Below are 27,445 nucleotides of genomic sequence, written 5' to 3' on the forward strand. Positions count from 1 at the left end.
TTTAGTCTGTGAACAAACTTCTATGTCATTGAGGAGTTAATACGCCAGTTTGCAGGATTTACAGAAATCTATTGGCAGAATTGGAATATAGTATTCAAATGTATGCTTTTTATTAGTCAAATCTAACAATTGTTGTTTTTGTTAGCTTAAAATGAATGAGCCCTTCATATCTATCTATCATGTGTATCACACGATTCTAGAGTAGCCCAAACCAAACAGTGACTCTTAAGATGTGGTGATTCAGGCTTTTACATTACCTGAAGACCACCATAGTTCTCTGACATGCTTGGAAAGGGAGGGGTGACTACAATCTGCAACCTCCCTGCAATGTGCCACTAAATTGTACACACTGTTTCTTTAAAAGGAGGCACCAACAGGTCCTTGAAAGCTAAAGCTAATAAGCTGAATACAGCTTATTCATATTCAGTCAGTGCTATTCTGATCCTGTACTGACACTCCACTGAAGTCCTTAGATTGTTTATACTTTAACTTTGAATACTGTACTTTCTAACCAGAGCCTTGAAATACAGTGAATTTGAAAAATACTTATTAATTTCAGCCACTTGAAGAGCTCCAATCAGAATATAAATGATAAAGTGAATCGCTTGGAATTGTTTTAAAGCTATTAGCCATAGCTAAGTCATTTTTTTATGATAAAAACTTAGCTTGCATGCCTATGTCTAAATGTTTGAAAGTTCTGGGAGGAAGTCGTTTTAATTGATGAAACACTAATGAAACAGAATATATGATATATAATGTAAAATTAAAAGTGAGTTCTCTAGTTGTTGATGCAGAGTTCCCAGCAGTTAATCAGCTGTTAGCAGTTAGCAGCTAGCAGCTGTTAGCAGTTAGCTCAAATGTGGGTATAATGTAGCTAGTTAAGTGATGGCTCCAATTTAGCCATTTTCCATGGTTTTCTTGAAAATGACTTTGGTTATTATCAAGAAAAATGTGGAAAATGGCTGGATATCAGCTCTTAAATTAAATTCTTATCAGCTATTTTTGTTGTTATAATCATATTTGTCCAAACAAATGTACCTTTAGTTGCACTAGGCATTAAATGAACAAGAAAGCAAGGAGAAAACAAGGGTGGTCTATGGAATATTGTTTTCCATGACTGTAAAAATAGCAGATTTTTAAAAATATTTCTATATTCCATCGATGGTATTCCTGCTGTAGAGAATAGAAATGCTGATAACAACCAAAAGTTCCCTTTCATTAACAGAAGGGTACAGAAATGTTCCAGTTCTTCTTATATTGCATTCCTCTGTCTGTGCAGTGCTGAACCTGACTCTCATCGACCTGCCGGGGATCACTAAGGTGCCGGTTGGAGATCAGCCCGCGGACATCGAGCAGCAGATCAGGGAAATGATCATGCAGTTCATCTGCAGAGAGAGCTGCTTGATCCTGGCCGTCACTCCGGCCAACACTGACCTGGCCAACTCTGACGCTCTGAAACTGGCGAAGGACGTCGATCCGCAGGGTAAGGAGAGGGCATGGAAAGTAAGGGTGGGCGATAAGGCCCTAAAAGAGAATCACAATGTATTTCAGGCTATTTTTGCGATAACGATTATTCTTCACGATATTACAAAATACTTAAAAAGATATAGAAAATATGATTTTTTTATTAGTCTGTATAAATAAATAAAAATCTAAAATGTAGTGTGAAGTGCAAATCTCAACAGTTGCCAAATACGAAAAAAATTTACTCTTGACTTGACTCTTATGAGAAAATAATAAAAATAACCATTTAGGGGTTCCGGGGGCGTATTTTAATGACATTTTGTAAAGGAGAATAAAGGTTCTTGTATGTTTTATTTAAGCCATCTTATTTTGACAGTCTTCTTGTAAGTTCTGTGGTGGATTCTGTTAACACACAGTGCTCTTATTTTGAAAGCTGCATGTGTTTAGGGACAGAGAGTAAGTAGCTATTTGCGATTAAAACAACTTTAATTGTTAGCCTTACACCACTACATCAAGAAGTACGAATGTTGCCAATATCATGATATGCATTTTTTTTAACCATAAAAAAAATAAACCAATATTATTGTGAATGATACGATATGGCAAACCCCTAATGGAAAGAATAGGAGAGATGTTACAGACATTACACTGCAAAAAAAGAAAAGTTTGATGAACTCAAAATTTCAAGGCAACAAACTTCGATAAAATTTCAAGTTAGACAATTAAACTAAATATTTTAAGTTTTGTTTTTGAGTTTGCTCAACTCTGAATTCAGATTTTTGTCCACTCAACTGTAAATTGTACGAATTTATAATTTTATAATTTTCACTGTAATAACTTTTAATCCTTACTTCTGCTAACTTCTGCAATGTGCTGAATTGGCACGATTGTAACACCACTATGAAATGTCAGCTAATGTTGCGACCACAATTTTGAGTTAGCATTGATACGTTAATGGCTACTCTTGTAGCTGTAACAAGCAGCGCCTCTAGCATCAGTTAGCCGCTAGCTTTCGCTAATGACCGAATTTCACCGCTTTCCCACCTTTCACAACAAAGAAATAAGAGTTAGCAGAACTATTGTCTCTTGTTTTGAACCCCAACGTAAAGATTTAAGTAACAACTACTCACCAACTTTTGTTTTGAGCAGACAACTGGCTTCCTTTGTTGTGCTAACTTACATTATTGCCCTAAATGTCAATAATTTATATTTCCAAGTTTTACCAACTTAAATCACTGTTTTAGGCCAAAAAATACAAATATATAATTGGCTCTTTTGCAGTGTAAAAAAAGGTGCTCTTGTGGTTAATGAGACTGACCTGACTAACAAGACATCGAATCTCCATCAGCTGCAGGGATGCTGCTCGCTGTCTGCCCTTGTTCTCTGACCTCTCTGAATGTGGAAACAGAATTTCCCTACAGGGATCGATCAAGTGTCAGATTATTATTAGAAACAAGTGGCTGGGAGAAGGGGAAAATGGAGGATAGTGGAGGGCATTGAGAAATAAAAGAGGAGCAGCAAGGACAGAGAGGAAACAGAAAATCTGACACACTTGAAAGAAACAGGGAAGAGATATGCTTAAAATGGGATAATGAGTAAAATAATTCAATGTCCAAAGACTTTGATCTTCAGACAGGAGAGAAGGACACAGGAGAGGAGGATGAATTAGCTCCGAAGAGGAGGAGGACTTGGACAAAGTAACCTTGTGGGAGGGATGAATTATATCAGACAGGCAGAGTGAGGTTGAAGATTACAGGTGGGAACAGGGAGATGGGACGATAACATCCAAAGATGCTCGGAGAGGATGGCATCGCAGTAGAGAGAAAAAAGTAGGGAAGGAATAAAGGAAAGGAAAGATAGATGTAAAGCTGCAGTAAGAACTGGTTCCTCTCTGTTTCTTCTCTATGTGAATGAAGCCACTAAGACTAAGACTGAGCTGGACTGGTGCAAAATTTACCATATACAGTCATGGAAAAAATTATTAGACTGTTGTTTTCTTCAATTTCTTGTTCATTTTAATGCCTGGTGATAATAACCAAAAATCATGATCAAGAAAACCATGTAATATGTCTAAATATCAGCTCTTAAATTAAACTCTTTTCAGCTATTGTTGTTGTTATCATTACATTTGTCCACACAAATGTACATTTAGTTGTACCAGGCATTAAAATGAACAAGAAATTAGAGAAAACAATGGTCTAATATTTTTTTCTACAAACTATTATTTTTAATACTTCAGAGACATTAAACAGCCTCATCAACTATTATTTATGACAGCTAAGAAATACTTGTTGATGTTATAAAAAGGGTAAAGCCATTCCTAATGTTACAATGTAACTGATGGTCAATACTAGTAGGTCATAAGGTGAACTATGAAAAAGTGGCTAGAAAGTGATTTTCATTCCCACGTTCGGGCACTACCTTTTTAAATGCATTTTTGCAAAGACAACACCATTGTGGACTTTGGGTTAAAAGTTAAACGGAAAATATCTTGCAGTATTTATGTAACAAGTCATAAATTATTTTAACGTGATTTCAAAAAATAAAAGAAAATCTTATGCTGCTGGTTTTGCTTGTAAATTTATTCATACTCATTTTGGCAACACAAAATCTCTCTCAAACTGACATTTATCCAGAAACATCTGAGACATGTATTGATACATTAGTATGTTCAAAAACAAAATTTAGACAATGAAATATAGCATATGTCGTCACCCTGTTAAAATAATAGCCTTTAGACATTTTTTCAAGTTTTGCAGGAAACACACACACAGTATCATGAGCATTAATGTTACTTCAAAGTGTCATTAATGTTCATGAAACATCCCATGTCATGTTTATGACATGTCACTCTTATGTAGACACCTTCAAAATAAAGTGTTATCATATCTTGCTTAAGTCACAAAGGCATGTTAAAAAAATTGCTTAAGTCACATTTTATTTTGACTTAGGCATAATAAATTTGCTTAAGTCACACACTTGACATAGACCATTATCTTAAAGGGCTAAAATCACATGATCTGATCAACTGAGGATGTAGGTGATTTTACCATAGGTGGCAATGAGGAGATGATTTAGGCAAAAAAAACATTTTTGACAAAAAATGACATAGGCGATTATTTTAACAGTGTAACGATATGTAAAAAACAACAAAACAAACAAACAAACAAACAAACAAACAAACAAGTGAGGTGGAAATCAGGAACTCTTATTTGATACCATTTGGCAACCTTTCATTCAATAATGCTATTTACAGATTGTTGTTACCACCATAATGTAGGATGCTTTGTTTTGTTTTTGGGTGTCTCAGGTGGGTGGTGTGGTTGGTTCCAGGTGGGCTCTTTCTTTCTCTTTGTTGCTTTTCTTTTGTTATTTTCTGCAAGTCTTTAAAAGTGAATGGTGTCCGTATTAGCTTTGGATATTCACTAATTTTCTTCATATTGCATTTCTATTTTCACCAATAACTTGTATATGTTCTCCACTCTCAATAAAAATGTTTAAATAACAACAGCAATGAGGACAAGAACAACAAAAAGTAACTTAGATGAGATATTCAAAGTGTTCTTCCAAAACCTAAACATATTCAAGTTACAATGATAAATAACAGGAAAAAAGCTGAAAACAAGCACATTTAAAAAGCTGGCACGACAAGTGTTGCATTTTTCTTGGATCCAAAAAACTGTTAATGGATTATAAGAATAGTGCCGTTAAACTCCCAAGAAGTATTTCTACATTTCTATATCATACTTCGTCCCTCTTTTTTGATCCCTTTTCTAGGTCTGAGGACAATTGGAGTAATCACTAAGCTGGATTTGATGGACGAGGGCACAGATGCTCGAGACGTTCTGGAGAACAAGCTGCTGCCACTGCGAAGAGGTGTGTGTGTGTGTGTGTGTGTGTGTGTGTGTTCTTGTACTTCCTACATAGTGAGGACCAGAACACGTTTTTAACCAACAGAGTGAGGACATTTTTGCAAAGTGAGGACATTTCGGCCGGTCCTCACTTCTTTAAAGGCCTTTTTTGAGATTTCAGACTTTGTTTTAAGGGTTAAAGGTCAAATGATAATGATAATTAACTGAAACTGCATTGTGTGGTTACAAAACTAACACAATCACAATTATAGTGAAAATGTCCTTCATTTTCGTCTTTGTCAACCTTTTTTTTCATACATAATGAAGATGGATCAGGCAAAGGAATTGAAGGCAAAATTTACTGTGACCTCTTTTAATCCCCCACCCAACAAATACCCCATTACAAAAAACTAAAACTAACAAAAACTACACTAAAACTAAAGCATTTAAAAAAACAAACAAAAAAAACTAGCAAACTCACTCTAAAAACTCATTAAAACTAACTGAATTTGAAAACAAAAATTCACAACGAAATTAAAACTAAAACTGATGAAAAATCCAAAACTAGTATAACCTTGCAAGGGAATTCACTATTACAATGAGGGTCCTCACAAAGATAGAAGTACAAGAGTGTGTGTGTGTGGTGTGTGTGTGTGTGTGTGTGTGTGTGTGTGTGTGTGTGTGTGTGTGTGTGCGCGTGTGCGTGTGGCATACAATAAAGTGAGCTGTGTCATTCAGATTCACTTTGGCTTTTGTACTTCTTTCTCTTTTCACCTTTAAATTCTCTCTCGTCTTTTTTATCTGACTGTCCAATAACTTTCCTCACACTCCCTCTTTCACTTCAACTGCTTATTTTTCTGTGTTTTCTTTTACTTGTGCTGCCTCTGCCTTTGTCTCCTAGGATTATCATTCATTATTTCTCACAATTTGTGTCTTGGTTTATTCATTCCCAGGTTATATCGGAGTGGTGAATCGCAGTCAGAAAGACATCGAGGGGAAGAAAGATATCAAGATGGCTATGGAGGCTGAGAGGAAGTTCTTCTTTTCTCACCCATCGTACAGGCACATGGCGGAAAAAATGGGCACCCCGCGACTGCAGAGAGTGCTCAACGAGGTGATCATAGATTTACTCTGTGGTGCTTTCCCACAGTGCACTTTACATAATTAACAAGAGGGCGGCCTTGTTTTCTTTTTTCCACTTCCATTGTACTGCACATCACTGTGGGTGATACAAGACTGGAAAGTGGGTGGAAAATGCACTCGCTCTTTCTAGTTCAGCTACTAATAATTTAGGTTTTCACTCAGGCAGGCATTCCACATTTATCTGCTTTGTTCCTATAGGAATGTTACATTATCTGTGATTACAAGGAAACGTGAAGTCTTAATTGGTCATTTGTTGTACAGCCAAAAGGCCAATAACATAAAACACCTAATGATGCTTGTAGAACCTGATAATGTAATAAATTCCCGATAATGTAATAACCCTGATAAAGTAATAAAAATCTGCACTTGAGTCCATTGAAAATGTAATAAAATCTGCTAATGTAATAACTTCCCGATAATATAATAAAGTGCATTTCCCAATAATGTAATACACTTTTTTTTTTTTTACCAATAATGTAATAAAGTATAACACCAAGCACCTTTTGATTTCAAGAAGCTGTTGAATGCATTCGTGTGTCGTCATGGATACCTCGTTTGTGAAAAACGGATGAACGGGTCAAAAGTTAATAAACATTCTGCTATTAAATTATTACAATATTGGGGAATTATTACATTATCAGGACTTGCGAAATGAAGGCTAACCTAATAATGTAATAACCTCCCATTAATGTTATACTTTATTACATTATTGATAAAAAAAAAGTGTATAACATTATTGGGAAATGCACTTTATTACATTATTTTCAATGGACTCAAGTGCAGATTTTTATTACATTATCGGGGTTATTACATTACCGGGGTTATTACATTATCGGGAATTTATTACATTATCAGGTTCTACAATGCTCCTATGTGATTATAAGTTGCTTAATTCTGCTGGTTTGTGTCTCCACAGCAATTGACCAACCACATCCGGGACACCCTGCCAGCTTTCCGCAGCAAGCTGCAGTCCCAGCTGTTGGCTCTGGACAAGGAGGCCGAGGAATACCGGGGATACCGACCCGATGACCCATCCCGCAAAACCAAGCAGCTGCTGCAGTCAGTGCTCCGTTTTTCTCACAACAACAGCCTTTACATTCGATTTACGTCATTAAAAACTCTGCATTCTGCAAAAATATGTGACCTCCCCCATGGCATCCGTTGGTACTATATTCGTTGACAGATGTCATTGCTGATCTTTTATTTATCATATTTTCTTTGTTGTTGTTTCAGGATGGTGCAGCAGTTCTCTGTGGACTTTGAGAAAAGGATCGAGGGCTCAGGGGATCAGGTGGACACAGTGGAGCTGTCGGGTGGAGCGAAAATCAACCGCATCTTCCATGAGCGTTTCCCCTTTGAGCTGGTCAAGGTGATAATGTCGCACATAGAAGATGATGGAACTGTAAAAAAAACAATACCCTTTTTCCACCCGTGTGGGCTTTTTTTTTTTTTTCCAACACTATCTTTATTTATTTTCAGACATAATAACACATACATATAACTACTGGGACTCCAAACATATGCCCCAAACCATGTAAAACAACACAAATAGTAAATATAAATAACTAACGAAAGAAGGAAACTTAAATACACAATAACAAAGTTTTCTTTTAAAAACGATACAAATACTACATAAGTAAATAAAAAAGAATAATAAAATAATAAATAATAGAAATAAGAATACCGTGTGGGCTTTTTAAACATGGGCAAACCCACTTAAATAGGTGATAGATTCCTATAGATGTGTGTGAAGCATCCAATTTCCAAGAATTTGTAGCTTCTTTGCAGCAACATCCATATTTTACTCGCAAACTCGTGCAATTTTTGATATTTGACTGGTTTCAAATGCAAATGGCTTTTTTCCCCCAATTTGTTAGCTTAAAGTAGTCAAAGTTAAATATATTGAAACTCTGCTGGAACCGTGTAATTCATTTTTTTAATTGTAGAGTTTATACTCCCAACAGGTTGCTAAAACTTTCAAATTCCCAGAAAAATACAGAGTTCATTGTCCTCAATGACAGCTACAGCATCTGCCCTATGTTGTCTCGCTTGAAGATAGTGACGCTCATCGCTACTGAACTCCTGGAACAAAAGCACAGGGAACAAATGAAATAATGGCAACCCCAGTAGCCTTTTTTCAGTCTGAATATAAAACTAAATGGCACTTTCTAGACTTTTCTGTCTATTTCCTCCTTTGTTTTCTTTGTTCTTTGTACTGTTTCCTCTGTGTAATAGCCTCTTATATTCTCTCTTGAGTGGTTTTCTCTTGCATGATCTCTAAATAGCTTCTATTATCAATACATGTTCAGACTCATGCTACAAATACAGCTTTTGGTACTGTTTTCCCTTTCTTTTTTTAATCTTATAATTATCCTTTTTCATGTCAGTCATCCTTTCTCTCTGTTCTCTGTCTAATACCTCCTCTCTGTTCCCCTCAGATGGAGTGTGATGAGAAGGAGATGCGTCGTGAGATCAGTTATGCCATCAAGAACATCCATGGTATCAGGTAGGAATTCACCTGTCTAACTAAAACATTCTTCTACACCTTCTTGAGTGCTTTACACATGCATTTTTCTCTAATGACCAGTAGGGGGTGACTAAACCAGTTGCAAAAAGATCTTCAGAAATCTATGAGAAAATGACCCTACTTCTCACTTGATTTATTACTTCAGTTCACATTATTAAATTAGCATCCTCCCAACAGTTCCTCCCTATCGTCCAAATATGATAATTTCTGGCTCCAAAAAACAAAAAAAGAAGACCACAACATAAATGCCAAACTCAAGTCTTCAAAACCGTAGTCAACAAGCCAGTTGTTGACGTCATGGTGATGTTCTTTTAAGCAGTCTGTGGTTGTACCACAGCTTCATCCGTTTTCACTCAAAAGTTGCACAATATGCCAGCCACTTTTTGCATTATAAAAGTATACATAATTTATTCACAGCCTGAAGACAGGTACTGTACATTAATGTTGATGTGGGAAACATCACAACATGTAAAAAATAGACGTCTGAATTTGGCCAAAGCCTAAAAATACATGGTTTGGACGGGATTTTATGAACAAAGCAGGAACATGTTGTCTTTCTTTTTTTAAGTTCAGCTCAGCCTCTGTCTGTGTTTCTATATTGGCTCAGCAGCGGTTAGCCACCACAACCAAAAGAATTGCCACCCAAGCGAGAAATCATCAGACATTTAAAGAAGCACCACATTTTAGCCCGAATTCCCTCCAAAAACAACACCAGATCCAATATTTACTATAAACAATTTAAAAATCTATGACTACTGATTGAAACAAAATACAGATCAAAGTCACTGATGTATGTCAAACCAGAGTCAATAATGTTTGAGTAGATGTTATTCAAAAGGGAAATCACCTTTAATCAAAATTGTACTCTTTTCCTCTTCCTCGGTGGGCTTTAGGACTGGACTTTTCACCCCAGACATGGCGTTTGAGGCGATTGTGAAGAAGCAGGTCATAAAGCTGAAGGGGCCCTGCGTCAAGTGTGTGGACATGGTCATCCAGGAACTGATTAACACCGTACGCCAGTGCTCCAACAAGGTAAATTATTTGGTTTATAGGAGTGTGGTGAGTTTGAATGAAAGTGGGGAGAAAAAACAAAGAAAGCAAAGTTGATAAAGGATGGATGAATGAAAGAAACTTCAACTATAAAAAGAAAGATGAGCTCAGTGGTGAAAGTTTGTTTCTGAGGTTGACTTTTATTATTCATTATTACACATTCCTCATTATGTGAATGAGTGATAAGCTGTGTGATGTGTTTTCAGCTGGAAATCTTCCCCATGCTGCGCGAAGAAACTGAAAGAATTGTGACTTCTCATATCCGAGACAGAGAGAGTCGGGCCAAAGACCAGGTAACACTCATTAGTTTGATATTATGGCCATAAGCATTTGTTTGTGAGGGAAGGTCTGTGACTTGGATGCACACATGTGTTAGGAGCCACTTCTGTATCCATATCTGTCACTGTAATTGTTATGCAATTACAAAGAAGGTACCAATTAACCAAATAGATAACTATTAACTAGTTCACATACTGTTAAACAAGCCTATTTGAAGAAGATCAATGCCACTCTAATGTCTGTAGAGCAAGCGAACAGTAAATATAAAACTATGGCCAGCAGCTAGTTAGCTTAGCTCAGCTTAGGAAACAGGGTAAACAGCTAGTCTGGCTGCGTCCAAAAGTAAAAATCAACATGCCAACATCTCTAAAGCTCACTAACTAACATGTTATATCTTGTTTGTTTAATCTGTACAAAAGCGAACTTTAAAAATAGCATGTTGTGGTTATTATGTGCCAGACAGGCTCACAGTTTTTATGCTAAGCTAAGCTAACCAGCTGCAACCAACTACATGTATACCTTACGAACTTGTGCACAGTTGCTACACATGATGTTACAGCTAGCAGCTGGTTAGCTTAGCATAGCATAAAGACTGGAAACAGCCAGTCTGGGTCTGTCCAAAAGTAACGAAAACATGCCACCATCTCCAAAGCTCACTAACATTTTATGAAAGTTAAGTATATAAATAGCACGTTTTGGTTATTATGTGCCGGACGGGAACAAGCTAGCTTTATGCTAAGCTAAGCTAACCAGCTGCTACATGTTGACCTTACGAACTTGTGCACAGTAGCTACACATGATGTTACAGCTAGCAGCTGGTCAGCTAAGCATAGCATAACAACTGGAAAAAGCTAGTTATCTCACAAATTTACAGTGTGTGTAAACATGCAAACAACATGTTTTTAATACCTTTGGACAGAGATCGGCTAGCTGCTATGTGTTTCCAGGTTTTTGTGCTAAGCTATGCTAACCAGCTGCTAGCAGTAGCTTTATATGAGCTAAGATAACCAGCAAACAAGAGAGTGGTATCAATTTTCTCAGCTAACTTTTGTCAAGTAAATAAATAAGTCTTTCCCATAATATCAAACCACGATGTTCCATTGAGAGTGACTCACTTCATGGTAAATGTGTTTTTCAGGTTCTGCTGTTGATAGACATCCAGCTCTCGTACATCAACACTAACCACGAAGACTTCATTGGCTTTGCTAAGTAAAGACTCCATCTATCTATTAGCTTGGCCTCAGTCAGCATGATGAATTATTTATGAATAAACATGTCAGGCTGGTGAAAACAAATATTTAAAAGATCTCCTTTTACCCCTGTCATATTTTTTTTATCTCCTTCTTTCTCTCCTCTACATTCACCTTTCCCTCCCCACGATCCCGTGTCTCCTTTTGTTGTTCCTCCACCGCAGTGCGCAGCAGAGGAGCAGTCAGACTAATAAGAGCCAGAGTTCAGCAACAAACCAGGTGAGCATTTGTCACGTCTTCTATGTCACACATAAACAGTGGAGCACAAGGTCAAGGGAGTACTGCACACCCACACAGCAGCAGGACGGCTACTGCAGACAGAGATCTGATCAGAAATCTTTTGCATTGCACTTATTTTATGTAAAAACATTTTAGCCTTGTGTTTTTTACATTTTATTATTATTATTTTATATTTGAGTTATGCATGGTGGATTATGTTTAGTTGGGCACCAGTTGTGTACAGTGGTTTGTTTGCTTCTTTTATGATTTTATCTCAGTAAAAGAATCACATTGGGTTCTATTACTTTATGCCACCATCATCACTGGTGTTGTTGTTGAGACATTTCCCTTTGTTTGAACCCTTCCTGTGTCATCAAGGTGCCACTTTGCATTTCATCCCCATCCCTTAGTGAGAATCTCAGCTGCCCTCTTATGGGTGTCTGTTGGTGAGTATCGCTCATTGTGGGTTATGGTTTGCAATGTCATTTGTGCCTGCAGTAACACTTCTGCCCATTGTGTGGTGCTCTCCAGCACCTGAACCTGTCATTTGTCCCGTTTTCTACTCTTGATGGGTCAAGAATGGCAAATTGGCCGTGTAACCGAAAGTGATTTTCTTTAAGACAAGTTGCACTAGAAAAGTTACCCTTTTTTTTTAGTGCCACATGGTTTCTAAACGCCCGCCCCACATTCCTTCCTGTTGCAGGCCTCCTCTCCTCCCGCTTCAGGCCTGATTGTAAGAGTTTACTCTCTAACCGTTTACTCTCTAACACCCCCTCCACCCACCAGCGTCTGCAGACTACAGGGGGTTGCCAGCTAGACAAATAGAAATTATAAATCTTCTTGTTTTGGCTGTTAAAATATCATCTCTAAGACAAAAAAGTGTTAGAAATATGATTTATTTTCATATCCTGCCATGGATCCAGGCACAAACAGCCATATAATGATGCCTATGACAGAAAGGCTTTGTAGTGATTTGGGTAACCTCCTTAGTAAGTCTTAGGCGGTGCAAGACTGACAGTAATCTAACCTAATAATCACTTGGCACTGTGCCCACAGGCCTGTTTTTGTAGGGCTTGTAGGGTTAATACACCTAACACAGTTGACACACACGTGCCTTATTGTGTGCTTGAAGCACTTAACACAATGGTCACTTAACAAGCTAACACTGGCCTGTGCTTGTGGTGTTGTGAACACAGTTCCTTGAATGAGACTGCACTGACACACAGTCACATGCTCGGCTCGGAGTGAGTCACAGAGGCACAAGGACACACCTAACCCGACCTTCACACACATTTCATCGCAGTTCATGCATCGATTACCTGCACAGATTGATTTGGGCTAGCTTTAGCCATGATGTGTTGTTGTTTTAGAGGTGGGTGAGTTGGTATTTTAATCTAAATAATCACGGATGAAGAGCTTCTGTTATCCTCTTGTTCTTATTTTATTTTATTTTATTTTGTATATATATATGTTTTTACATTAAAGCAATTTCTGACTGTTTTACCTTACCCTCCCCTCAGGTTATTCGCAAAGGCTGGCTGACCATCAACAACATCAGCATCATGAAGGGAGGAGCCAAAGAGTACTGGTTTGTGCTGACTGCAGAGAGCCTCTCCTGGTTCAAGGATGATGAAGTGAGTTTAAAGCAGCAATATTTTTTATTATAACAAGGGATCAAATCACTGTGAAAGGTCCCCTATGGATTGTTTTTTTAAAGCAGGTCTAGGTGCTATATAAAGACTGTGAAAGTGTCAAAGCACTCAATCCGTAGAGAAATTCACACAGCTCATGTTCAGAAACTGCCTTTAAACGAGCTGTCGGGACTTTTAAGGTTGTGAATTTGACATCTTTACTATACATAGCTAGAAAGAAGCTCCATATAGTACATACATATTTCACAATAGATCATGTTCTCTGGTAATTCAATATATAAATAGTCTAAAAGAAACAACCACATGGTAAAACATATTTTTGAATACTCCATGTAAACAAGGCCTCTATGGCTTTTTTATTTTTATTTTTTGACATTGCAATAGAAATGATATAGGAAATTATATTATTTTCTTTTTTCATTGCATTTTGCTTTGTGCTAACTTATTTGTAGTGTTTGTATTTCTATACACTTGCTTAGTCTGTACTCAGGCCACTCTTAAAAAATAGATTTTAATAATAGATAATAATTTAAATATAAATATAGATATGGATATAGATAAAGTTATCGATATACATCACCCAGCCCCAATTTTAATGTCTCTTGGTGGGAACGAAATTTCTTAAATTGTTGATAAAAGTACAAATATTCTTTGCAGAATTGCTCATTATGTAGTTAATTTCATCTTTAAAAAGCCCCTGACGACTTTTTAATGTTGTGCAGAATGGCAATAAACTTCATATATGGTAAACAAATGACAAGGATTTCAAGGAAATGTATCATTTTTATTTGCGTCATAAACATGACAAAGACCAACAATGACATACTGGTTTGAGGGAAAGCACACAGAGCTCTGCGTCGCCAGGATGCAGCATGTGATCCGTCCTGCTGGCTCACTTGGCGGGCTGATGTCTACCTGCCTGTCTGTGCCTGCTGTACAGGTTGGAGGATATTCTGCACAGCAAGTGTAGATAGGCAGACACACTGCAACTCCTTCTGCCAGTTGGTGTTGATGCTGCATTGTTGTTTGTTTATCAGACCTTGTTTAGTCTCATGCCAGGATGCAGTTCCAAGAGAGATCGACAGAGTAGATTTTGTAAAGATTTTGTGCAAAAACTCAATAGTGTGCTCTCCAGCCTGGATTTTTATATGTGGTCAACTTAACTTACTATTTGTAATCATTTAGCCTTTGTTGAAGAGTCAGTCTTAAGCCTATGAAGAGTTTGGCCCTGATTGTTGTCATTTACTCCTTCTTTCCATTCATCTTTCCCTTTGTCTCTCAGTTTTTCTCTTTCTTCCTTCCCCACCTCTTTCCACTGGGAGTTCAGGCATTCGCTTCTTCTTTGCAAATTTGGAAGCGTCCCAATCTCAACCAAATGTTCACTCACAGACACCCAAAATATATGGACGCATACTCAGCCCTCAGACAGCACATGGGCCGCTCAGCTCCGGGTCTACAGAATGTCATTTGATACGTTAGTGTGGTAATGTAGGAAATTATAGACTCCGCTGGCTTCGCCTTGTATATTTCTGTTTTTACACCCCGTGAACTTTCTATAGTCACATGCACGTGCACACACACACACACACACACACACACCCTCCCTCCCTCCCTCCCTCCCTCTGTTGGTGTGGTTGGCAGTTACTTTGGAACTGCTCACATTCTTGGCAGGAAAATCACAAGATTTAAATCCAAACATCAGCCGCCAATGTTTGGGCAGAGAGAAACCCCTCTATTAAATATCAATACCCCCCCACTCTGTTTCTGTGTCTGACCCTAAACTCCGTAAGCAGCTATCACTTCATGACACTGAGTCACTCTTTTGGCTCAATTTAAAGCATATTATTCCAATGTCCAGTCTTTGACTTTCACAACAATCCAACAACACAATTGTTAACCTAAATAGAATCTCATTTAAGTGACCAATAGAATATAACATATCCTGTGTACATATATTCTTTGTGCACTGATGTATTCCCTGCACCATCTGCAGAACACTTTTCCTACCAGCTTTTTGCAGTTATTTGACACCACAGCAATCTAGTTTAGTGTCCTTTGCCTTGAGTCTCCCAACTCCATTTTGGCCACCCACTATAATAACTTCACTGGAGGTGTCTGGCTGTATTTTCAAACTCCACTTGATTGATTGGCCCTCTCTCCTTTGGCCTGCGTTAGATGCTTTGCAGCCACACTCGCTCCTCCCCCCCCTCCTTCCAATGGACCACATCTTCATCAGAGCACCAGGCTAGCAGCCTGCACACTTACTCATTCATGCTATAAATTATGTGAGCTCGCCATTTTGTTGAGTTTTTTTCATCGTGGATTAAAATTTTGAATTCTTTACATCTCAGTTTTCACAGCAAGTTGTCAAATCTGCAGTTAGTGTTGAAAATCGGTGATGTATGTTTATTCCAAAAAAGACGTGAAAAGGAAGTGGTGGGTGTTAGAATGCATTTAGGACAAAATACAGATCACATACAGATTATAATGTAGATTAAAAGAGTGAGAAGGAAGGAACAGATGAAAAAAAAAACACATCTTGGAGACCTGAAATGCCAACAGAGAGACAGAGAGAGCGACACAGAAAGACAGCAGACAGAAGAGGGTCCATGCCCAGTCTAACCAATGTGCAGACTACTGTACACCAGTATGATAATGAACAGGTAGTCTGAACACTGGGTGGACGGAGCCGGAGTTAAGAGCCAGGCCTTGTGTGCTGTTTTCTGCCATTCCAGATGCGTCTGTGCCCTCCCTTTCGCCCCCATCTCCATTTTGGCAGCAAGGATCCCATCTATCGAAAACCCTCAGAAAAACTGCGATTCGCCTCATCCGCCGCCTTCGCCCAGCCTTTCTGGTGCACGTCTCTTGGCGTGTTTATTTGTTTTGGTAGACGTTTGAGCTCTGGGTCCCCTCGCGGTCCGTTTTGGTCACGCCGGCCATGAAGAGTATCCAGCCTTGACGTGGCATATTCGCTCAGACGACTGGGACAGACTGGCTGCACGTTCAGGGAGGGGATATTACAAAAAAGAGGGAAAGAGAGAGACGAAGGGGGGGAGTGAGCGAGTGAGAAAGGGAGAGGAAGAGAGAGGAAGAGGGAGGGGACCTGTGTGACCATATATGGGCTGTAGTGACCCCTTGGGGAATACAACCCAGAAAGGTCTGCAGTCTTTTTTTTTTTCCGTCTCCGCTCATCCTCTTTAATTCTTACCTGCGACCATCTACCACCTCTTCCCGGACCTTCGCTCCAGATGTTGGCTCTCTTCTGCAAATCTTTTGCAAATCCACTTTAGCGTTTCTTCTTCTTCTTCTCCTCCTCGGGACTCTCCTCCTCCTTCACCCGCCGTCTCTTTAACTTCTCCCTCCTTCCCTGGTTCTCTGTGTGCTGCTAAGCACTACCAGATGTTGAGTTTTAACGCCAGGCTGTCATTTAATCTCTCCCTCTCTCGCTCTCTCTCCCTCCTTCTTCAAAAAAAAAAAAAAATCAGGCAGGAAGTGGGCCCCTCTGGAATGGAAAGAAAAAATATTGAGAAAATATAGAGGGGGAGGGATAAAAGAAAAAAGACAGAGTTAAGAAAGATGGAGGTTCGGATTGAGTGTAGAAATGAAGAACTTCCAGCCGAAGCATCCGTCACAGGCCTCCTTTAATGTGTCGTGGCCGTGCTTGAGCTTCTACCTCAGAGGAAGATGTTTGAGGGCCGGACCTCCAGTGCTCACATTTCTGTGCGTTTTCCCCTTCTAACTCAGTTTACGCAGCCTTTAGCTACCAGCTCTCCCCTGCAAAACTCACCGTGAAGAACGACTGTGTCTTGACCCACACTGTAATGACTTCCACATGTGCTCTCCTTCTCCTTCTCCCTTTTCTTTCTCTGTTTCTGCTCCCCCCCCCCTCCTCTCCACCCACTCTCCTTTCTCCCCCATTCCTCCTCCCTCCTGTCACCCCCTTTTCTCTCCCCTTACCCCCTCTCTCTCCGTCTTCAAAAACCTGGTTTCACCTTTCTATTATGCACATATTGTTTGCGCCAATTTGCGCCAATTTCATTGCACAAGAATTAAAAAAAATATATAAAAAAAATACAAGCTGCATTAGTCATAGAAGCTGAAGCTCATGATCCATACCTTCTGTTTTCCTCATTCACAGGAGAAGGAGAAGAAGTACATGCTCCCTCTGGACAACCTGAAGGTCCGCGATGTGGAGAAGAGTTTCATGTCCAGCAAGCACATATTCTGTATTTTCAACACAGAGTCAAGGTCAGCTGTGAGATCTTAACATTTAGATATCTTTTACTTTTATGTGGCTGCAAATAAAACTGCAAAAATGAGACTTTTGACAGCAACCCCATGCAGTAGATGGAGTTAGAGAGTTCAAGGCCTGTGTGCTGGTGCGGTGGCTGAAATATGTTTTAGATTATGTGTTTTGTACAGTATGTATGCATGCATGTATGCATAAGACAAAACTGGAAAATCTGCAGCTTCGTTTAAGAAATTCGCCTTTTATGTCTCATGTGTTCAAAACTCACAAAGAAGTGAAAATAATTGTTATCAATAATTCACTTTTGATAGTGAATTATTATTATAAATACAGAGTTGCCTTGACATTGTAATCTGATGATAATAATATAGTACCATGCCCTGAAATGACTGTAGCCTATCCATAACATGACTAATGTGTATAAAATGTTTACTATCAGGCCTGAACTTTAAGTCACTGCTGCAGAACGCCCTGTAAAAACTTTTATGGTTATTCAGTTTCTTCATCCCATCTTGGCTCGGAAACCTAAGAAAGGGTTAAACAACAAAATATCCCACATGGAAAGAGGCACATAACCTAATACTATCAATACTTCCAGATGTCAGAGTTTATATCTTTTCGTAGAACACTTTGTAACAATAGGGAACATTGTCTACATGTTTTAGATAATGAATCCCTCATAGATTAATTTGATTAAATGATGATGTTTATGGAATTAAATGCAAAACTTTATGAGGTGTAAAATGAACTCTTGTGTGTCATTGTGTTGAAAGGAATGTGTACAAGGACAATCGCACTCTGGAGCTGGCCTGCGACTCTCAGGATGATGTGGACAGCTGGAAGTCTTCTCTCCTACGTGCCGGGGTCTATCCTGAGAAAGTCATGGCGGTTAGAAAACTCTTTTCTTCTTCATCTATTCAAGTTGTCCTTCCCCCTGTGTGACCGTTTCATTGCTTATCCTAATGCATTATTATTATTATTATTTTTTTTAAAACATATGTTTATTGCACATTTTGTTAATTGACAAACGGTGAACAACATAGAACAAGAAGGCACATACATGAAAAATAACAATAATGATAGCAATAATTATGATAAAAAATAAAATTAATAAATAAATAACTGGGGAAAGAAAGAGAGAGGGAGGGGGAAAAGGGGGGGGGGGCTTTATAACCACAAAATAAATAAATGAAAAATAATAAGTAAATAAATATATACATACATATATCTATACACACACACAGATATGTATACATGTCCGTAAAGCTCTAAATGTGTATGCTAAATCAAGATAAAATAAAAAGATAAATAAATCTTCAGTTCAGCTCATCATTCCAGCCATCTACTTCCATTATTATTATTATTATTATTATTACTTACTGTGTTTATAATAAGAACAACAACAACAACAATAATAATAATAATTAAATCTGTAGGAGGAGTTTGTTAAAATATGTGGTGTGGAAACGGCAAAAAACAGCAGGAAAAGCCATTTTCGATTCAAAATGGCCGACTTCCTGTACGTTTTAGGGTATGGGTTCTTGTTACAATTTGGTGCGTCTTCCCATGATACACGTATGTACCAAATTTCTTGTCTGTATGACATTCCTGTGCGGGGGGCTTAATTTTCTTGACTTTCCAGGGGGCGCTGTTGAGTCATTTTGCCACGGCCATTCCCGGGACCACTAGAATGCGTATATTTAACCGGAGATTGATTTATATTCCAAACATGGTGAGATTTGGAATATGATAAAGCCCCCAAAAAGGCAATTCATTTTCCAGAAGAATAAGAATAATAGATGGACCAATTACAATAGGGTCCTCACACCTCGGTGCTCGGTCCCTAATAATAATAATAATACTAATAATAATATAATAATGATAATAACTTATTTATATAGCACCTTTTAAAAACAGCAGCTTACAAAGTAAATCACACAAGAATGATGCTATGAGGCTAAAAACAATTCTTCCATTTATAGAAAAACAATAAGAGACAGAGCAGGAACAATCACAAGACATTCTCAGATACACAGAAAATGAAAGGTCAAAGGAGTAAAAAAGTAAAAAGAAGTAATGAAATAGAAATAAATAAGTCTATAAAAGTGGCTTTTAAGAAGTGATTTTAAAAAAGTTACTAGTTATTAGTCCTCTTTTACATTATAATTATTTTAATTTACACCTCATATGCTACTGCTAATTTTTTTAATATTTAATATTTTTATAAACTTTCCAGATTCTAAAGGGACAGTTCTTTCCCCCCCCAAAAAAAACCAAACATATTTTTCCTCTTACCTTAAGTGCTATTTATCAATCTAGACCAGGGGTGGGCAATTTATGTTCCCAAGGGGCCACATGAGATACTGCGAAGGTTGCAAACTGCCGGACCAAAACTCTGAAGTTAATTCTGCTCAATGTTAAATTTCATCACTTTATAAAAATGCAGTAAATGATCTGGTTTTGAGCTGCTGCTGGTAAGAATACATGTTATAATAAGACTATGTTAATGTGGAATAAGTCAAATATAGCAGTAAAAAATAGTAAAAACTCCAATCATTATCTCACTTTTCCATTTATTTTAAACACAACATACATTCAAACCACAAAAACAATATAGAGCAATATGTACGTTATGCGGTAAACCAGCAATTTATTCACTTTATGCAAAAAGCAATAAGTGATTTTCACAAGTTAACTCCGTGTTTCTGTGCAGGTGCGTATGCATGCATGCACATATGTAAATCACCTTCAAAATAAAAGCACTGCGGTTGTATTGATTTCTAACTTCTGGGTAACTTCACGCTGCTCAGGTCTGATCTAGACTGTTTGATGTGAGTTGCAGGGTGTCGGAGATGTCCACTGCAGAGATGCCTGCCTTCTTTCAAATCTAATGGAACTAGATGGAACACAGCTTGTGGTGCTCAAAGCATTAAAATAAATACATTATTTAATACATAAAATACATTTATTTCTGCAGAGCAATACTTTAAATCTTTTGCAAATATGGGCCTCTCTTTGCTCATGCCCCTCTCTCTCTCTTGTGTTTATTTGTATAAAAGAAAACTTCTTATTGTCTCCCTGTCTGTAGGTTGAGAGTGAGAGCACCACCACCCAAGAGAACTTCTCCATGGACCCTCAGCTGGAGCGTAAAGTGGAAACCATCCGTAACCTGGTGGACTCCTACATGGCTATTGTCAACAAGTGCATCCGTGACCTCATGCCCAAGACCATCATGCATCTCATGATCAACAATGTAAGAAAAGATTACTCTGATGTTGAAAACAGCTTTTATATGCTGTTACTGTATAAAAGTTGTTATTATAAATAGTACTCATAGTGACTCGATAAGCTTTGAGTGATTAAATGTGCTTTTGTTAATTTTCACCATCCTGATGTATCATCCTGCACCACCTCTTCCTGCCACTAGGTGAAGGACTTCATCAATGCAGAGCTGTTGGCTCAGCTGTACTCTGCAGGTGACCAGAACGCCCTGATGGACGAGTCCCAGGAGCAGGCCCAGAGGAGGGACGAGGTTCTGAGGACCCACCAGGCCCTGAAGGAGGCCCTGGCCATTATTGGTGATATCTCCACCTCCACCATCACTGTCCCCCTGCCTCCGCCTGTCGACAACTCCTGGTGCGGAGACAAAGGTGGTCGCAGGTAAAGTTACTAAATTAACTCAATGGAGTCTTGGGCTATTTTGTCCTTTTTTAAATCCTTTTCATCCTGCCTGTATACACCACTTAAAAAATGTTTAAATGCCATGTTGGTCTTTTTTTTTTCAGCACAACCTCACCTATATGACCTGATAATTATTTGTTCATCCTGACTTACTGGAGCAACAGTTTAAATCCAAAAGAAACAAAGAAAAAAAACAACATAAAATGTGATTTTGAATCAGGTTTTTTGTTTTTAACTTTCAAAACACTACCATGCTCAATGAAGAATTTTAAATGTTTCAAATGTGAACAAAGTTTGCAAATCTAACATATAAGAGGGTTACATCCAGTTCTATCATTTTATACTAAATATATTTGAGCTTGTCTCCAGTTTTACTTGGTATATCATCATCAAACTGAAACTGGCCTCATGGAGTTTACAGCCAGAACTTTAGAGGTAAATTTACAGTAGGGCTCCACGCTGCTTTGTTTTCTAGTCTGGATGTCATGAAGAAGTCATGATTTGGAGCTTTTGGAGACTCTACAGGGTTAAACATATCATATACTATACATGCATCCTGTAACTATTGGTAACACTTTACAATAACCAACTAAGTAATATTTATAGATGGTTTATAGACCAATTATTAACCATTTACAAAGTGCTATAAATATTTAATCTTTAAATGTTTTCAACCAATTTCTTAAATATGAATCATTTCAAAATCATTAACATACTTAATATGGCGTTAAAAATGTTAAAATGAGTGCAACTAAAACTATTAATAAACTATTAATTATAATTTAATTGTTTATTAATGGTAAAGTAACTATAAACTTACATTAATATACCATGTATTTGTCATTTATAAATGATGCAGCTAGTTAAACATTAATAAATTATGTATTTACCATTGTAAATTGTTTATATACGGTTTATAAATGATGATTTAACATTAATAAACTGTAATAATCTGTTTACCATTTATAAATGATGGTTATTGTAAAGTGTTACCTTAATTAGAATTAAATTGTTTGTTAATGGTAAAGTAACTATTAACTTACATTAATAAACTATCTATTTACCATTTATAAATGATGGTTATTGTAAAGTGTTACTTTAATTAGAATTCAATAGTTTGTTAATGGTAAAGTTACTATTAACTTACATTAATAAACTATCTATTTACCATTTATAAATGATGATTTAACATTAATAAACTGTAATAATCTATTTACCATTTATAAATGATGGTTATTGTAAAGTGTTACCTTAATTAGAATTCAATTGTTTGTTAATGGCAAAGTTACTATTAACTTACATTAATAAACTATCTATTTACCATTTATAAATGATGATTTAACATTAATAAACTATCTATTTACCATTTATAAATGATGGTTATTGTAAAGTGTTGCCTTAATTAGAATTAAATTGTTTGTTAATGGTAAAGTAACTATTAACTTACATTAATAAACTATCTATTTACCATTTATAAATGATGGTTATTGTAAAGTGTTACCTTAATTAGAATTAAATTGTTTGTTAATGGTAAAGTTACTATTAACTTACATTAATAAACTATCTATTTACCATTTATAAATGATGATTTAACATTAATAAACTATCTATTTACCATTTATAAATGATGGTTATTGTAAAGTGTTGCCTTAATTAGAATTAAATTGTTTGTTAATGGAAAAGTAACTATTAACTTACATTAATAAACTATCTATTTACCATTTATAAATGATGATTTAACATTAATAAACTATCTATTTATCATTTATAAATGATGGTTATTGTAAAGTGTTACCTAACTATTTTTTAGTTTTAGTTTAGTTCTCTGTTCAATACGGCATCCCTTCTCTTCTCCAGGTCTCCTCCAGCCAGCCCCACTGCCCCCAGGAGGATGTCTTCAGGCCAGCGCCCGGCTCCCCGAGGGGCCCCGCCGCCACCAAACCGCCCAGGACCCCTGGGGCCCTTTAATAACAGTGCTGACAGCCCTCAAGCTCCCAGCCGCCCTAACAGGGCCCCTCCTAGCATCCCCAGGTAAATAAAACCTTCACATAACTTATCTGTCTCTTGTGGTGTCTTTATGAGTGTTTGGGGGATGATTAAGACCAACGTGAAAATAATCTCCAAATCACATCTCATATTTTGCTCATTTATCAAGAAAAAAAATCTTTTTACATGTAACTGGAAATATAAGACTATTATTGATAAACTGAAGAAGACAGGAATTGTGGAATTAAATTTCAGCTGCTCTTATTAACTGCTCCATAACTGTCACTCAGCCTTCAAATATAATCTACTTTTCTATTGTAAGCCAGCTAACAACAGTTGAGCAGGTGACCATGATGACTTATAATATCAGCACTTATTCTTCTCTAAGTTGTGTAACAATATCGATCCAAAAATGAAACTATAGGTGTTTTGTTCATAAAATAATAAAATACTCAACAAAATGCTGCTTTAGTCTTTATGCTTTAGATAGGCACAAAAGTGTCTTCTTGTAAATTGCAAGTAGATACTTGTATCAATATAAAATACATTTTACCGGTATGAGAACATATATTTAATTACTAAAAAATACTAGTATTTTGTCATTTGAAAATACTACAATTAGTCTTTTGTTACATATTGCATTTTTTCTGTCTAGCAAAATACAAATTACAAAATACTCAAAAGTTATTAAACACATATTTTAAATACATTTAATTGAAATACTGCCCATCTCTGATGCTAAGCTAAGCTAACCGGCTGCTGGCAATAGCTTCATCTTTAGCACACATATGTGACAGTCGTGTGGAGCCTCACGTCTAACAGCTCATTGTTGTTTTAAATGATCCTTACATCAATAATTTTGACTCTGTTATTGTAAAAGTTTGTGAAGACTGAATACTAATCACTTTTCATGTCTACTTTTATCTCTTATGTGCTTTTTTCCCTCTTCTCATTTCTCCTTTCCCGTTCTTTGGGAATTCCTTATCCTGACACTTTTCCTTACACATTATCACTCATTCTCGACCCAAGCCGGCGGCCCCCGCCATCTCCTACAAGACAAGCCCCTCCATAAACATCTAAATGGGTTCCTCATCCACTTATCTCCCCCCGCCCGCCCCCTCATCCACTCCATCCCTCCTCTCTTAGCCATGGCTCTGCCGTCCTGGTCTCTCCTTAGTGCAGACACTGAAGTCTTTGACCCCTCGACCCTCAATTTCCTGCCAGGTGACGATGTCCATATATCTATGTACAGTATGGTACTTGTCTTGTGGTGTATGTGTATGTGCGCTTGTTGCTCGCCTGTGGTCCAGGTTTGCTTAGCAGATCCACTACCCGGTATCAGTCCCTGGATCCTCTGCCCCCCCTTCCTCCTCCTCACAAACCCCTCACCAGGTCAGCCACTTGCTGCTTCTACATGAAAATACGCTCAGCAGTCGTACTGCCCTACTCATTCCAAAATGCAGCATGGCACATAAGCTGCTTTTATTGCATGGGAGTGTGTGTGTGTAGAGTGTGTGTGCGTGTGTTGTGTGTGTATGTATACGGGGGAGGGACTAATTTGCCTATATGTAGGCTGGGTTTGATTTAGTATTGTATTAATTTATTGTATAATGCCCCCTTCAGTGTTAATTATCAGCTTAACGTTCTCTTAGGAACAGAAGTTGTATCTTAGTATGTGTGTGTACGTGGGTGTTTGTGCGCGAGTAACTCTGTGTACGAGTGTGTGAGGACGTGTGTGCATGTGCTGTCCGTCTGCACGTTTGTTGACGTTTCAGTTGTATTTGTTTTCATGGTCAAAGCTGTTAATGATGAATCATAAAAACCCTCGGGGGTCAAATTTAATGTTGGACTTTTGTGAGTTGTTCCTGTGTTGTAGTAGCAGCCATACACACATAGCAAGGCTGAGGAGCACCTTCAGTATTCTCTATATGGAAACAGCCTCAATAATGCATTTAACCTCGTCATAGGTGTCCACCTGTGCTGTATCAGTGGTCAAGTTGTGACCCTTGCAGCCTTAAGCTCAGATTCAGATGCTGACTCATGAGAAGGAATAAAAAAAAAAAAGTGGCAAACAGCAATGATGCATTCACATGTTTCCATTTAGCCTTTTTCTCAGGTTTGAAACATGCAACTCCATGCACATCACAAACTAGCACTCTTTCTCTTTTCTCAACTCTTCTAGCCTGTCCTATTTCTCTCACTCTCACTCATCCAGGCCAGTCAGTCAGTCAGTCAGTCAGTCAGTCAGCGTCTCCATCAGAGCTTAAGGTGGTGTTGTCAATGTTCAAGTGCTTCTCTGTCACTTTGTTATTGTGTATGTGGGCCTAAACTGTGTTCTGATGTATATAGGTAATGATAAGGAGATACTGTACCTGTGGACTATTAAGACCTCATCAAGGATCCTAGCGCTTTAATCGTTCTCTGTGTCTCTAAATGCTCTCTTCTCTCTAATTTAGACTGCCTTACCGGCATGAATTACAATTCTATATTGCCAAAGCTAAATGTAGAAAGAGAATTGGAAAGTTGAAAAAAAAAAAAAAATACAAATCTGCTGAAGACCAACAACGATAATGATTCCAGTTGTAGTGAGATGGTATTATTTAGCAGAGGGCGTAATATTAAACTGGGGAATTGCATCAGTTGTTATTTTCTGTGTCTCTGTATCGCTCCTCAATAAACTTCTTCCTCATAATGTCTCACTTTGTCAACAGAGTCTTTATTGTTGAAGCCACTGAGTATCACCTACAGGAGATGGCAGTCGGTATGCCCCAAGTATATATATCAGTTTGAGTTTATGCTATATTTACAATATTTTGCCTTGACATCTTCGCTCTCTCTAAAGTCTAAAGCAGGGATCTCAAACTCAAATTACCTGAGGGCCACTGGAGGCAGTATCAAAATGACCAAAATGACTAAAAAAAAGACACAAAATGACCAAAAAAATGACACAAAATTACTAAAAAGAATGACACAAAATGGCAGAAAAAAACTAAATTACTTAAAAAGAGACACAAAATGACCAAAAAAGGCACAAAATTAAAAAAAAAGACACAAAATGACCAAAAAAAAAAGACAAAAAATGACCAAAAAGACACAAAATTACAAAAAAAAGACACAAAATGACCCAAAAAAAGACACAAAATGACCCAAAAAGTACACAGAATTATTAGACAAACGGTCCGGTAGCAGCTTTTGTTAATGTCGTCATAGAAACCAGTGAAACAAAGCTCCAGCTTGCGCTAAATAAAGGGACCTTCCACACACAAAATGGTAAAGTGCCATTCATATAAAACTCACATTTAACTTTCATATCAGAGTGAGGGCCACAAAATATCGTCACGAGGGCCGCAACTGGCCCGTGGGCCGCAAGTTTGAGACCCCTGGTCTAAAGTAATTTAACCTTCCAGAACAAGGGAATTCCTTGTCTATCGCTGTTTCGATTATTTAGTTTGTTTGTGTTATTGTGAGACTTGTTTTAAGTGTTAATTGAGATTCACCAAAGTCACACAATAATACAAGCAAAGTAACTGATCGAGACAGCAACTCACATGTTCTGCAAAGTACAATTACTGCTATTTGTAAGTGAATTCTGGGCAGAAAATAAACTTAAGTTGTATTATAATCACATAAAGTACCAAATGAATTATTTACATCACATGTCTAATAATGAATCTGAAGACTATTAATACATTTTTATTGGTATTTTCACTTGCTAGGAAATTATTTTATCCAGGAGATGGCACTAATTTCCATGGGTGTGAGGCAGTGTTGTACAAATACATAACACATCTATAACATTGATTTCAAAGATGAAACAATAGTTAATAATGTAGAACTTGTAACTTTAATGAACCTCTGAGCTCCCTCATCACAAATATCTGGATTAGTAAAACAATGCTAACATCTTGCACCCTCTGCCACTGGTCCAATCATGTACAATATGTTAAACCAGACAGATATATATGGTTAACCCAAAATATAATTATAACATATAAAACAAACACACAAATAAAACTTTTACCAATGTCCAAAAACCTGAATGGTTGATAAAGGACCATAACTGTGGGGCTAAAGCAAAGTCAGCAACCACAAAA

The 27,445-nt window shown here is 37.5% G+C and overlaps 1 protein-coding gene across 1 annotated transcript in view; it reads left to right on the top strand.

Moving 5' to 3' along the window:
• dnm3b (dynamin 3b) overlaps positions 1–26,047 on the top strand; it is a 29,952-nt gene extending 3,905 nt beyond the window's left edge. The window contains exons 5-21 of the mRNA XM_059343862.1: positions 1,280–1,483; positions 5,242–5,340; positions 6,269–6,429; positions 7,375–7,517; positions 7,692–7,827; positions 8,897–8,964; positions 9,879–10,017; positions 10,242–10,328; positions 11,453–11,523; positions 11,729–11,783; positions 13,304–13,417; positions 17,574–17,683; positions 18,458–18,572; positions 20,773–20,937; positions 21,112–21,344; positions 23,223–23,396; positions 24,381–26,047. Coding sequence (XP_059199845.1) covers positions 1,280–1,483; positions 5,242–5,340; positions 6,269–6,429; positions 7,375–7,517; positions 7,692–7,827; positions 8,897–8,964; positions 9,879–10,017; positions 10,242–10,328; positions 11,453–11,523; positions 11,729–11,783; positions 13,304–13,417; positions 17,574–17,683; positions 18,458–18,572; positions 20,773–20,937; positions 21,112–21,344; positions 23,223–23,396; positions 24,381–24,423 — 2,117 coding nt within the window. The 3' untranslated portion in view covers positions 24,424–26,047. The remainder of the gene's footprint in view (positions 1–1,279; positions 1,484–5,241; positions 5,341–6,268; positions 6,430–7,374; positions 7,518–7,691; positions 7,828–8,896; positions 8,965–9,878; positions 10,018–10,241; positions 10,329–11,452; positions 11,524–11,728; positions 11,784–13,303; positions 13,418–17,573; positions 17,684–18,457; positions 18,573–20,772; positions 20,938–21,111; positions 21,345–23,222; positions 23,397–24,380) is intronic.
• Positions 26,048–27,445: the final 1,398 nt, after the last annotated feature.

The sequence above is a fragment of the Centropristis striata genome, chromosome 11 (assembly GCF_030273125.1).
Source record: "Centropristis striata isolate RG_2023a ecotype Rhode Island chromosome 11, C.striata_1.0, whole genome shotgun sequence".
Lineage (NCBI taxonomy): Eukaryota > Metazoa > Chordata > Actinopteri > Perciformes > Serranidae > Centropristis > Centropristis striata.